General features: G+C 44.6%; 1 protein-coding gene across 5 annotated transcripts in view; it reads left to right on the top strand.

Annotated features, from left to right (window-relative positions):
• The window catches only part of LOC142013758 (cystathionine beta-synthase-like), a 67,825-nt gene extending 56,311 nt beyond the window's left edge, over positions 1-11,514 (top strand). For 3 of the 5 annotated variants that reach the window (XM_074995566.1, XM_074995582.1, XM_074995574.1), the window contains exons 14-17: positions 1,128-1,236; positions 2,450-2,479; positions 7,908-7,992; positions 8,875-11,514. In XM_074995566.1, the coding sequence (XP_074851667.1) occupies positions 1,128-1,236; positions 2,450-2,479; positions 7,908-7,992; positions 8,875-8,984 (334 nt within the window). In that variant the 3' untranslated portion in view covers positions 8,985-11,514. The remainder of the gene's footprint in view (positions 1-1,127; positions 1,237-2,449; positions 2,480-7,907; positions 7,993-8,874) is intronic. The other 2 variants (XM_074995600.1, XM_074995590.1) reach the window with 2 other exon arrangements.
• Positions 11,515-14,153: the final 2,639 nt, after the last annotated feature.

The following is a 14,153-nucleotide window of genomic DNA, read 5'->3' on the forward strand; positions in this document are numbered from 1 at the left end:
GTAAAATGGCTAATGGTAGCTAATGTAGGGACAACTCCTATTTTAAATGGAATCCAGCCAGGACACTCGCATGCTAACCTAAGACTTTCCCAGAAAACTGGCATGTCTGGTCACCCAAGAACATCTCTGCAAGTAGACAGAAAATGTAGAGCTCTCTCAGGGAGCTGTCTCCACAGCTGTGAGCCACCCAGCCCCGGCTGACAGCACCCTGCAAATGGCTGTGTAGCTGCTGGAGCTTAGGCTCTGAAGCCCACTCCTTTCCCTAAACTTCCTAGCCCCAGCTGCAGCTTTGCATGATTTTTACTGCAGAAGCGCAAGCCGAAGTCAGTGACCCTGCGGTCGGCGTGGGCTGCCGCTCCCAGGGCTAACGCACCCTTGATGGCTTTGTCTGCAGTGAGAGTGCAGTGATGAGGCAGAGCCACGCTGTCCATCTCTTCCATGCACACTCTGTCTTTTGAGCAAAACTTGCCAGCTGGGAAAGATTTCAGAGCCACTGACGGAGAGCAAAATATTTTTCCTCAGGCTTTTAGCAAGGCAGAGCAGGGCTTCTACCAGGCCCATTCTCTGGTTGTGAGTAACCTGCGTGAGCAGCAGCGAGCCAGATTCTCAGAAATACTGAGCAGTTGTGAGGCCTGCTGACTTCTGTTTTGAGCTGTGCCTTACCAACCCTTTCTAAAACCAGGCTCAAGGGGTCTCCAGCTGGACATGACCAGCATGTGTACGCTTCCTTAAAAGACTCACGCTGCCAAGTCTGACAGCACAGATCAACTGATTCTGGTTGCTAGACTCAAACTAGCCGTGTAGGCGCTCCCGCTCAGGCTGGGCTCCCAGCTCTGAAACCCAGCCGGGAGGATATGGTTTCAGAACCCATCTTGTGGCATCACCAGCAACACCTGCATTGCTGTTTCTAGCCCCACAAGTCTGAGTTAGCCAATAGAGCTCTGGGTTTTTCTTGGCCGTGTAGACATGCTCTTGGAACCGGAGAACACCTCTGAAAATAGCATTCTACGCCAATAAGCTAGTCACACTGATTTTTGGGCATCTGTCCAAGGAAAGCCTGTTGTGAGTGCAATTCACTCTGTAGGAAGCCCTGAGCAGCTGACATTGACTGTGCTTCCTCTTTTCAGCGTGATTTTGGGCATGGTTACCCTCGGGAACATGCTGTCTTCGTTGCTTGCTGGGAAAGTTCAGCCATCAGATCACGTCAGCAAAGTAATCTACAAGCAATTCAGACAGGTGAATCTGCTGTGTCTACCTCTTTGCTTGAAAAGTATTATTGTAGGTCTCCCAGCCCTACAGTGCATGGGCTGGGGTCAGATTTGAAGCTGAGGTGTGGGCCATCCAGAATCTTCTCTCAAAGCCTGTGCTACCCTGTAGACCTGGGTTTGGGTCTCTCATCAGACTCTGACCTCTCCTAGGGTCATGGGAAGGGTCCCATTCTAGAGCTGGTTTATGGTGTTGCATCAGACCATTAAACCCTGATGGGGTTTGATTTGGATTTTTTCTTGTTGTTGGGGTTTCGTTTCATACGTTTTCTTTTTTACCTAAACCTAAACGTGAAACTCAGTGGTGAGAGTCTCTGTGGGGGGAAACATACTTGAACCTCAGGACTCCAGGTGTCCCTAACCCGGGAACACCCGTGATTCAGACCCTGGCAGTGGTTCTGCGTGCTGCAGCACCCCTTCCTCCACCTGGGGAAACGGCACCGCAGTGGTGCTTTTCTGTAGCAGCAAGGGGGTGGGGGAGTGAGGGCAGTGCTGGGGAGTGGCGAGGGGCGCAGAGCCACAGGTCCCTCTGGGAGCGGGGTGCCGGGTTAGCGCCCCGCCACCCACACCTAGACCCCGCAGCACCCTCTCTGGCCTGGACAGTTCTTTAATTTGGCATTTCCCAGGGTTGCTGGATGAGAGGTTCAAGTGTAACCCAGCTTCAAACAGCACTTTTGTGTAAATTCCAAGGGCAGCTGACGTCAGCAAGTGCCCACTTGGCAACAAGTACAGCCTTGTCCCAGACTGGTGACTGATGTGTTTTGACTGCCATGAGGGCGCTTGCAGCCTTATGCCAGACAGTCCTACCTGGCAGCCTAGATGTACCATATTGCTCATACAGTAAAAGGGGTAATGATACTGATCTCCGGCGTAAAGCACATGGAGCTTTACTGTGACACAAAGCGTTAGGCACCCTTCAAGGGGAGCTGTTTTTTAGTGAAGTCCCCTCCTTCATGTGGAAGAATTGTGCCGGAGCTTTCTTTAGGCTTTAGGTTCAGTATTACGTTTAGTAGCAAACAATTATAGCCTGTAATTGATTTTTAATTATTAATGCTCAGAATTCTGGGGTGGGAAGAGTATTCTACTGTCTTATGTTCTTTTGATCTACTGGCTGTTCTGTAGCTTAGAAAAAGGAGTGTTTAGTGCTTTACAGACAAAATTTAAATACATGTTTTTCCTCTTAGACATCGGATCAAACATCAGGTGACACTCTGGTGTGTAACAAAGCTATTTAGTTAGTGTTGTCCTTTGCTTTGGTGTCTGTTTGTTGCCTGTATGGTGTATTCATCGTTGTATCTGTAGTAATCAATTCTTTGTGCCCCTTCTCCCCTTTTGGTCTGAATTATGAGTGAATATTCCTCTTTTTCCTAGTGCCATCCCCATTTGCAACTACTAATGGGCTCACAAAAGTACAGTTCTCTGTTTTTAAAAAAATCTGATTACAATTGCTAATTATTTGTGTTACTGTAGTGCCTAGGAGCCTTATGTGTGAAACAGGACCCCACTGTGCTATGTGCTGTACAAACACGGAATAAAAATAGTCCCTGCCCCAAGGAGTTTACAATCTAAGTATATAAAAGAAAAATAAAAGGGAGGAGAGAGGATGAAATTGGGGTGGCTTGTGGGGGGAATTTTAGTCCTTATTGTCCCAAAGGTGAGTTAAAAGACTTTTGGTGAGGCACGCTTTGGTAAAATTGGTATGTTTGGTATGATGGGAAGGCACAACAATTTTAGTGAGACAAAAGGAAAACACTCTTTGATTTACTTTCCTGAAACTATGAAGCATTATAATCACAAAATAACCTACTCAGAAACAGATGCAGCAGGTGAATGAATCAGCTGCCTCAAAGAGTTACCAAAGAGTCAAAACAGACACAAAAGAGGGGGAGTGAGAACGGACAATGAAAGCTGTCGTTGTGATTGGCTGTCCATTTCCAGTACTTCATTTAAAAAAAATAAATAAATAAACCACCCTCTGGAGTGGAAGCAGGATGAGGGGGAGTACTGGGAGCAGATCTTAGCAGGACTAGTAAAATGCTGTAGGAGATGGATTTACCACAGAGGGTAGGGTTGAGTGAAGCTGGTAGTGGAGGGCATGTGGTGGGGAGAAAAGGCCAGTGTAGTAACCGGTTTCCTGTATGGCCTTGGCCAAGATACTTAGCTTCCCCTGAGGATTAGTTTCTCCATCTGCAAGATACATGAATAGTATTCCTTCTCACGGGGTTGGTGTCAATCTTAAGTTCTTAAATGTTTTTGAAGTATTTGAGCTACCAACATCTTGGGCAGTTCAAGTAGTACACATTAATATGTACAGGATATAGATACTAGAGATGGGAAACCTCAGCCATTTCCTTTTATGTATTTTGAAAATCAGCCTCTATTTGTGCACCCAAGCTTTTCCATCAGCAATTTTGGGTGCCCAAGGGTTTGTGTGGTCTCCAGGCCCCTTTGTGCTCACATAATCTGGCTGCTAGGCATCTTACCTGACTTGTGTGATTCATGTTCAACATACTCAGTCTCTTTTCACCTGAGGATTTTTATTGGACCAAGCTCTTATTTTGCTGTATGCTAATCTTTTCCCTAAAGAAAACCTTCCTAACTGAATATAAGTAACAGCGTATTTGTAATTTATCATCGCTGGTGCTGGTCTGAGGCAAGAATTGACATCTTTATGCATTGTCTTGTGTCACTAGTACCAACAGCCTGAGGGGTAGCCATGTTAGTATGGAAGTGTAAAAACAGCAAGCAGTCCTGGGGCACCTGAGAGAATAACATGTTTATTAGGTCATGTGCTTTCATGGGTAAAACCCACTTCATTTGTTAGTCTTTAAGGTGTCATGGGACTTGTTTGTCGTTTTTTTTAATACCAACAGGTCCTTAATCCCTGAGAAATTTCCCCTGCTGAAAAAGTTGTTGCTGTGTCTGCTGGGAATGAGAATCTTTAGTGAGAGATGCATTTTCTATTTGCATGGGTGTAACTGACCACAAGCAGGCTTGAACCTGGGACCTAGTACAGGCCCCGCTACAGCTTGAGCTAGATACCAGCTGACCCTCATCTTAGGCTGTAGGGGAGACTTATTCTTTCTCTGCGAAGTGATCTAAGTACCACTCCATGGGACTGTTAACCACACACAGGGGAGTGGTTTACGTAGGCACATTTTGTCACTGGCACTTAAGAATACGATGTCAAAACAAAAAGTCATTTAGAAATAAAGTAATACATTTTGCTTAATTTTTTTTCCAAATAGAACTTTGTCAGAATAGACACATTCTCCCTGTCACATTTTCTATTTAGCTGTGATAATTGATGTATGTTTCCCAGACCTGAAGAAGAGCTCAGCGTAAGCTTGACAGTTTCTCTCACTCACCAATAAAAGTCAGTCCAACGAAAAATATTGCCTCACCCATTCTGTCAAATTGGCTTTTTCTGATTGAGAAAGAGCCCAGTCAGAAAACACCAGACCAGTTTTGTACCTCATATTTAGAAAACCTCAGATATACCTTTCCTCTGTTAACCAGAGGACAACGTTTCTGCCATCTGGCAAGAAAACTGAGGGTACGTCTATGCTTATCACGGGGTGGGGTTGGCCCACCGCGATCTAACTTCCGGGGATCGATTTTTGCCACGTGTGAAGATGCAGCAAAATCAATCTCTCTGGGCTCAGCCGTTGACCCTGGTACTCCAGAGTGATGTGTGAAGTAAGGGACATCAGTACGAGCCCGAAGATCCTTGATCTATGCAAGAGAAAAAAGACGATCCTAATACAACGATAAGAACATAAGAATGGCCATACTGGGTCAGACCAAAGGTCCGTCTAGCCTAGTATCCTGTCTGCCAACAGTAGCCAATGCCTGGTGCCCCAGAGGAGGTGAACCGAAGACAATGATCAAGCAATTTGTCTCCAGCCATCCATCTCCCGCCTTCGACAAAAGGCTAGGCACCATACCTTACCCCTTGCTAATAGCCATCTATGGACCTAACCTCCAAATATTTATCGAGCTCTTTTTTAAACTCTGTTAAGCTGTGTCTACACGTGCACGCTACTTCGAAGTAGCGGCACTAACTTCGAAATAGCGCCCGTCGCGGCTACACGCGTCGGGCGCTATTTCGAAGTTAACTTCGACGTTAGGCGGCGAGACGTCGAAGTCGCTAACCTCATGAGGGGATCGGAATAGCGCCCTACTTCGACGTTCAACGTCGAAGTAGGGACCGTGTAGACGATCCGCATCCCGCAACGTCGAAATTGCCGGGTCCTCCATGGCGGCCATCAGCTGGGGGGTTGAGAGATGCTCTCTCTCCAGCCCCTGCGGGGCTCTATGGTCACCATGTGCAGCAGCCCTTAGCCCAGGGCTTCTGGCTGCTGCTGCGGCAGCTGGGGATCCATGCTGCAGGCACAGGGTCTGCAACCAGTTGTAGGCTCTGTGTATCTTGTGTTGTATAGTGCAACTGTGTCTGGGAGGGGCCCTTTAAGGGAGCGGCTTGCTGTTGAGTCCGCCGTGTGACCCTGTCTGCAGCTGTGCCTGGCACCCTTATTTCGATGTGCGCTACTTTGGTGTGTAGCCGTTCCCTTGCAGCGCCTATTTCGATGTGGTGCCGCGCAACGTCGAAGTTGAACATCGACATTGCCAGCCCTGGAGGACGTGTAGACGTTATTCATCAAAATAGCCTATTTCGATGTAGGCTTCACGTGTAGACGTAGCCTTAGAGTCCTGGCCTTCACAGCATCTTCTGGTAAGGAGTTCCACGGGTTGACTGTGCGCTGTGTGAAGAAAAACACAAAAAAAACCCGATTGTAGCCACACAAATGACGTGGCTAGAATTGCGTATCTGGGATTGACTTTGATCCCTAAAGTAGACCAGGGCTATGACTGATTTTATACATAGTAGTATCATTGATATCAGCAGGAGTTTTGTCTTGATAGAGAATTGAACCTGATATGCAAAATATATGCCATCACATTTAACTCTTCCAGTCTCAGGGGCTACATCTACATGAGAAGCCTCTGTCGACGAAAGTGACAGTCAGAAGGGATTTCCCAGCAAAACTTCTGTCAACAGATTGCATCTACACATAAAAACAGATCGAAAGAGCAATCCGCTCTGTCGACAGACCAGCCAGACCTCCCGGCCCTCTCTCAACAGAGCAGCTGACTGGAAGTTCTGCAAACTGGGCTGCCTGGTGAACTGGAAGCCCTGTCTGTCGACAACAGGATCCCAGAGTGTCTACATGGCTGTTTTGTCAACAGAACCCTGTAAAGAGAGGCGTTATAGCCAAATGGGAAGAGGTATAACGCTAGCTGCAGATGTGCCAGGTTATTTCGACAAACTGTCAACAAAGTGCATTTTGCGTGCAGATGTGCTGCGTTTTTTCCCGACAGAAGCCCAGTTCGGCTGGGAAAAGCCTCTCGTGTACACTTAGCCGTGGAGCCTTGAAGGTGTATTTCAAAGGTAATGGGAATAAACCAAACCAAATTCAGAAAGTTTCCCAGGATATCCATTATGAACAATAAATACTTTTAAATTGGAGTTGCAAATTGTACTAGCTAGTGATGATTCATCTTAGCTTGCCTTCACTCTAATAGTCATGGCATGCATAAAATTTGTGACGCATCAGTGTTTACCAGTCTATATACAAAACCAGGGACAAGAAAAGTAGGTGCTTTATAGAGACATCGCTTAAAAGGCTGCAGTTAGACTAAGGAACGTCTGTATATTGAAGTGCAGTGTTTAAAGTCAGTGTGTTGCAGGTAAAATATATGGTGTAAGGTAAGGAGTACTCAAGCCTGTGTGAAGTGGGAAGGAGCACAGTCTGCCTCGAGCATTATTGGGTCACGCCCTAGCTTGCTGCACAGTAACTTTCCATGTAGCTAATCCCTCAGGGTCATATTCTGCTTTTGATCCACATCCAAAAGTCCCACTCTGGTTGCATAGATAAAGTGCAATGTATTGCCTCTAATTCCCTGGGGTTAGAACAGTGATAACATTGTGATTTTATTTTTCCTCCAGGTAGAACTTACTCAGTGTCTGTTACACTTTTTGGTGGCAGACTCTGTCTTGTATGTGCAGAAGAAGGGAATGAAAGATCTGATGGGCCTTTCTTTTCAAGTCTGAAGTCAGTTATCCTCTGTTATGATAGGCTGGGTGTGTTTTTTGAGGGCCTCTGCCTTTTTTTTTTTTTTTATGTAAATGATGTCCTGGTCTCTCAAAGGTATTTAGGCACCTAATTCCTGTTGTAATCAGTGCATGTTTCAGAGCCTAAGTACCTTTGATCTGGGTTATCAGCTTACACACATGCAAAAAATCCAGTAAATAAAGACTTTGTGGAGTCCATCTGTCCTGTGCCCTGTTCCCCCCACCACACACATAGGAGGGCAGGGAACTGTACTTAGTGACCTCCCAAGGTCCCGTCCAGCTCTTTGAGATGTGTGTAAGTCTCCTCTACTTCGCAGTGTGGGAGCCCAAGTTCCATTTCCTAGTTCAGGCCATACCACTTGCAGGAGAGGATTTATAGCCAAGTCCCACAGTGAGCTTCTTGCTTTTAACCACCTCTTGGATGATGCGGGGGGTGGGGGGGGGGCTGTTGAACTTTTATGTTATGATGAAACACTTTGTTCTTAAGTTTGGTGACTTCCTCTTTTTAGATTCATCTGAAAGACAGCTTGGGGAAACTTTCTCATATCCTGGAAATAGACCACTTTGCTCTGGTTGTACATGAACAGATTCAGTGTGAGTATAACAGAACACTCTTTTTGTAAAAGGTAGTCTATAACGTGTGTATGTAAACTGGACCAAATGGCACCGTGGGCAGTTATGTATCAGGCATTAGATAGTTTGACAAGAATTGAGTAAGCCAAAGGCCTCAGCCACCTTATCCATGTGGGCATTCCTGTATCACACCACTACAAACACTGGACCACAAGAATGATGAAATCGTTGCAAACATTCTTTATAGTTGGACCCAAGGAGCAGCTTGAAAAAAAAAGAAGAGTAAGTTAAGCATGACTTGATCACAAGCTATAAGTAAAAACAACAAGAGGTCCTGTGACTCCTCTATTCCCATGACTATTTTGATTTCTTTGCAACCATATCAGGAAATTTAACAAAGGCTTTCAATTCAGTAATTCCTAGAGTCCTGTTGAGAAGAATGGCAGTTCACATCCATCTAAATGGCTAGGTTGGTGTAAGTATATCTGTGGGGCTGTGATATTTAGAAGTCATAGGGCTAAGCTATAGTTACCCGACATTCGACATGCCGCAGTTGATCATCTGGAGTTTAATTTTGCTGTGTGTGTTAAGTGGTGGCAAAATCAATCTCTCTGAGCTCATCTGTCGATCCCTGTAGTAAGGGACATTGGCATGAGCCTAAGGAGCCCTGGACTGCACTAGGGCAGAAAATCTATTCTGATAAGTTAATTCTAGCTCTGCTAATGGCATAAGTAAAATTGCATATATGAGATCGACTTTGTTCCCTAGTGTAGATCTACCCATAGTTGACTACTAGTTTAAAGAAGAAGTGTCAAAAGTGAATGAGTGTGTTCGGTTTAGGTCTTTCAAAGGTAGGAAACCATCTTCTTGTGTGTTTCGTTTTTGTTTTGTTTTTTTCTGCAGATCACAGTGACGGCTCCTCCAGTAAGAGGCAGATGGTGTTTGGTGTTGTTACAGCCATTGACTTGCTTAACTTTGTGACTGCACGGGAGAGGGAAAGAAAACCCACCTAAGCACCTGGAGCATTCTGTTTGCAACATCTGCAATGGCATTTTGCAATTTCTAGGAAGAATCTGCTCTCTCTTTCTCTCTCTCTCTCCCCCGCCCCGCCCCCTTTGGTAAAATGTTCTGTCTCATGTTTTTGTTTTTAACATGCTAAAAATAAGCACAGTTGGGATCCTCCTGGCGGCCATGGTGTAACAGCACATCTAAACTTCACAGAGCTTATTGGCTCTCAATCTCCTGAAACTGGTTGATCTGGATAGAATTTATGTAAAAAAACCCACCCATTCTACCTTCCTGATTGTGTTCAATGTCTAGTTCCCCAAACCCTCTTAAAACTTAAAGGTAAGAAGGTGAACAGCCCAGCCACACTATTGTTTGCTCTGGCTTCAGCTTCCGTTTGGGAAGACTGCCTATGAGACTGTGTGTTGGGCATTGGCATAGAATACATCAGACCGTGGGTTTGATGACCGTACAGGTATGCTTCCCTAGTAAAATGTTTGCATCTTTTTTCACAATGAGATTACTAACTTGAAACAGGGTTCAGGAAAATCCTGGACTCCAGCTATAGGGTTTTCCTCCAGCAGCTGTTTTGAGTCAGTTCTATTGCTCACCTTGTTTTCCTTGAAATATTCCAGTAAGATAACTAACACAAAAATGGTCTTAATACCTTTTTTTATTAGTGGAGACACAGTTTACGTAATTTATTTTACCTGGGTGAATAAGCAGAGGTACAAACAACAAATCAAAATCAGATCACACTTACTCTAAGGGGAATTCTTACGGACTGTGGGGCATGTTTCATGCACAATAAGAAGGCAGCATCTTTCCCCTGAAAACTTTTACCTCAGACTGACTTCCTACCTTGAACTGAGTTTCCTGAGCCTACACCTAGGCCATGTAAGTGTGATACTTTCTGGTCAGGATCAAGGCCATGCCCTGTAAGACTGTTTCATAGCATCCCCCTTACTCCTCAATTGCTTCTGAACTCTAGATGTCACTACAGGGACGACATACTAGCTTCTGTGATAGACAACAAAACAAACACATTTAAGACAAAATGCTGCCTTTAATTGGACACATAAAAGGACCACGTGCAGTAGGCCTGCAAAATTGTAAGAGAGGGCAGTACAGTATTTGACCTATAATATTTAACAAGTGTACTGAATGCACTATGGCCCTACTTCCTAGTGACCCACTGGAATGACATTGTCTGAGACAGAGTATAGGGGATGTTGTGCTGTTAGCTAGGTGTGACTGTATGGGTTTCTTTTAGCTGCATAGGTTTCTGGACTCCCCTTTACACCTGACTTGCATTAGTTTAGTGTTGCCCTGTCTCAAGCTGTTCCATCCACCTAGCCCTGTATTTTGGCTAATGGCCTTGCTGCAAACTACACAGGAGAGAAATAATGGCGACTACCAACTCTGATTAAAAGTAGCAGCTGTGGGTGTCCAGAGGTCTGATGTTCCTTTGTAGCTGATGCATGATCAGATGCCTCTCCAGAGGTCTTAAGCCACTGGGTGCAACGCCTCAGAAACATGCTCATCATTTAGTTAGGAATTTTGATGAACCTGCATTTGGTTAAGTGGTGTTGATTGCCTAAGAATCTCTGTTTACTGTACTGTGAAGACCAAATAAGACTGGCAGGGAAGTGTGTGTATTAAACTGACGCCTTCAATCCAAAGCTTGAATAGAACTATTTTTTACTGATGTGTGTGTCTAAACTCTCCATGTTTCTAGCTTTTTGCAAACAGATGTTGGCCACCTTACTTAAAAGTACTTTGCACATGGGTGATGGTTTAATTGTTACTTGGCATTTGTATGTCTTTCCCTTCACATTTCAAACTTTGTGAATCTCTATAAAAATATTTGAATTTTCTTCTGTGAAGGCAATTTTTCCATTAAATGTGTGTAATTCACCTTGGCAAGGTTTCCTGGTAACATCACACTTGACAGATAACAATGGAGAGAGAACTTTAAAATCCTTGTGAACATTTATATTTTTTTCCAGTCATGCCCTGTCTGTGGCTGACTCCAGAATACCATATAGGTAATATAGCTGTAGCCATGTAGGTCCCAGGATATTAGACAGACGAGATTGTGAGGTAATAATCTTTTGTTGGATCAGGTTTTCTTCATGAGACACAAGCTTCTGAGCCATGCAGACCTCCACGTATCTTGAATGTTTCTGGTCCAGTAAAAGACACTGCCTCTCTCAGCTTGTCGCTCCACAATTCCCTGTAAATCAACTGCTCCTGTTTGATTGACAGGCATAATCTAATTCCCAGTTCACCACGGGGTGCCGTCCTAACTGGAGAGTGCAATACAGAGTTTCATGCAGCAGGTAGTATACACTGGTTTAAATGGCACTAGCCATTGCAGACTTCACTCAATGCTCTTTCTTACTGTTTAATGTCAACATTTAAGCCACACTGCAGTGATAAGAGGTTTTTTTTGTTTTAAAGGGGGAAAAGATGATTCAATACAATGTGCTGTATTTATTGCACAAAAATGAATGTATCATAAAGAGTTCATTAAAAGCTGTTTGAGTGACTTAAAATGGTTGGGTTTATTTTTCATTTTGCTGTTGGCAGTCCAGGACCTTTAGCTGTAGACCTCTTGTGGGAAATTTCTGTCTGTCATGAGACACAACCCAGGTCTAGTTGGTTGACTGTAACTTTATCTGCCTCTTTTTATCTCTCTGGAAGGAGCTGGGGATATGTGAGGTTACTGGGAGGGAGCCATGTTATCTTTGCTTTTTGTTTTGAAACATATGCAAGAATAAAGAGGCAGGTTTATGCACAAATAAAAGATCAGAAAATGTAAACGCTGAAGGTATTTACAGAATGTTTCCTACCCCGCATTGCAAGCCTGTATTGACTACTCATTGGGCTGATATTTCTTACATGAATAACTATGAGGAGGAGGAGGAGTAGTTAGCATTTTTATGAGAACTAGGTGTCTTTTTTGCTTCTACAGTAAACTTACAATATTAATGGCACATTAACAAAACTTTAGAAATGTTTATTTGCCATGCACAAATGACGGAGGTAATCTAGTGACAGATGATGTAAGAAAAGCTGAAGTACTCAATACTTTTTTTTGCCTCAGTCTTCACGGACAAGGACAGCTCCTACATTACGGCGCTAAATAGTGCAGTATGGGAAGGTGGAGGGCAGCCATTGGTGGAGAAGGAACGAGTTAAGAGCTACCTAGAAAAACTAGATGTACACAACTCCATGGATCTGGATTTAGTGCATCCAAGGTTACTGAGGGAATTGGCAGATGTCATTGCTGAGCCTTTGGCCATTATCTTTGAAGACTCTTGGAGATTGGGAGAGATCCCAGATGAGACTGGAAAAAAGGTAAATGTAGTGCCAATCTTTAAAAAAAGGAAAGAACAATAATCCAGGGAACTATACACCAGTCAGCCTTACCTCAATCCCTGGGAAAATAATGGAGGGAATCCTCAAGGGATCCATTGTGGAGCACTTCTAAGAGGGGAAAGTGATCAAGAGTAGTCAACATGGATTCACCAAGGGCAAGTCGTGCCTGACGAATCCAATTAGCTTCCATGACGAGGTGACAGGCTCTGTGGACATGGGGAATTCAGTGGATGTGATATATCTTGACTTCAGCAAAGCTTTTGATACGGTCTCCCACAACATTCATGCCCATAAGTTAAGAAGGTATGAATTGGATCCATGGACTATAAGATGGCTAGAAGGCTGGCTTGTCGGTCAGGCCCAGCGGGTAGTGGTCAATGGCTGAATATCTGGATGGCGGTGTGTTTCAAGCAGAGTGCCCCCAAGGCTCAGTTCTGGGGCTGGTATATTAATGAACTGGATGAGGGACTGGATTGCACCCTCAGCAAGTTGCAGGTGACACTAAGCTAGGGGGAGAGGCAGATACATTGGAGGGTAGAGATAGGATTCAGAGTGACCTGGATAAATTGGAGGATTGGACCAAAAAGAAATCTGATGCGGTTCAACAAGGAGAAGTGTAGAGTCCTGCACTTGGGACGGAGGAATCCCAAGCATTGTTATAGGCTGGGGACTGACTGGCTAAGCAGCAGTACAGTGGAGAGGGGCCTTGGGGTTATGGAGGATGAAAGGCTGGATATGAGTAAACTGTGCCCTTGTAGCCAAGAAGGCTAATGGCCTCTTAGGGTGCATTAGGAGGAGCATTGTGAGCAGATCTAGCAGAGTGGTTATTTCTCTCTATTCGGCACTGTTGAGGCCATATCTGGAATATTGTGTCCAGTTTTGGCCACCCCCAGTATAAAAAGGATGTGGATGCGCTGGAGTACGTTCAGCAGAGGGCACAAAAGTGATTAAAGGGATGGAGCGCAAGACCTATGAGGATAGCCTGAGGGATTTGGGCTTCTTTAGTTTACAGAAGAGAAGACTTATAGGTGATTTAATAGCAGCCTTCAACTTCCTGAAGGGGAGCTCTAAAGAGAATATAAAATGTTCTCAGTGGTGACAGACGGCAGAACAAGGAGGAATGGTCTGAAGTTACAGAAGGAGAGGAGTAGGTTGGATATTAGGAAAAACTACTTCACCAGGAGGGTGATGAAGCACTGGAATGCGTTGCCTAGAGAGGTGGTGGATTCTCCATCCCTGGATGTTTTTAAGTCCCTGCTTGACAAGGTCCTGGGTGGGATGACTTAGATGGGGTTGATCCTGCTTGAAGCAGGGGGCTGAACTGGATGACCTCCTGGGGTGCCTTCCAGCCCTAGGATTCTATGCACAAAAATAAATATTTAGTCGCCTAGGAGAAAACAAAGTTGTAGTTTGCACAGCAACAGCTCTTGACTGGACTAGCTGCCTGGGAAGGTTGAAAGCTCAAGTCTCTTAGATCTCAGTGTATGATCTTTTTCTTTTTTAAAGCGAGAAATCTTATAAAGAATGCACCCCAGCCCCTGTCAGGTCTCTCCTCCGAACCCCCATTTCTTTTGTACCAATCATAAAATTAAACTGTGTCTTGTTTTTCCCCTTTTTGGAATGTTTCAGTCCAGTGGGAGAATTTGACAGTAAGTTCTGAGGGAATGACTCCAGCACACTTAAAATAGAAGTCACAGTGGAACATCTGCTCCAGCAGTTTGTGGCTCAATGGGTTTTTAAGTCCATCTCTGGAGGTGTTTGATCAGTAAACCAGTCTAAAAATCATTCTTGGG

This window comes from Carettochelys insculpta, chromosome 1 (assembly GCF_033958435.1).
Source record: "Carettochelys insculpta isolate YL-2023 chromosome 1, ASM3395843v1, whole genome shotgun sequence".
NCBI classification, from domain to species: Eukaryota; Metazoa; Chordata; order Testudines; family Carettochelyidae; genus Carettochelys; species Carettochelys insculpta.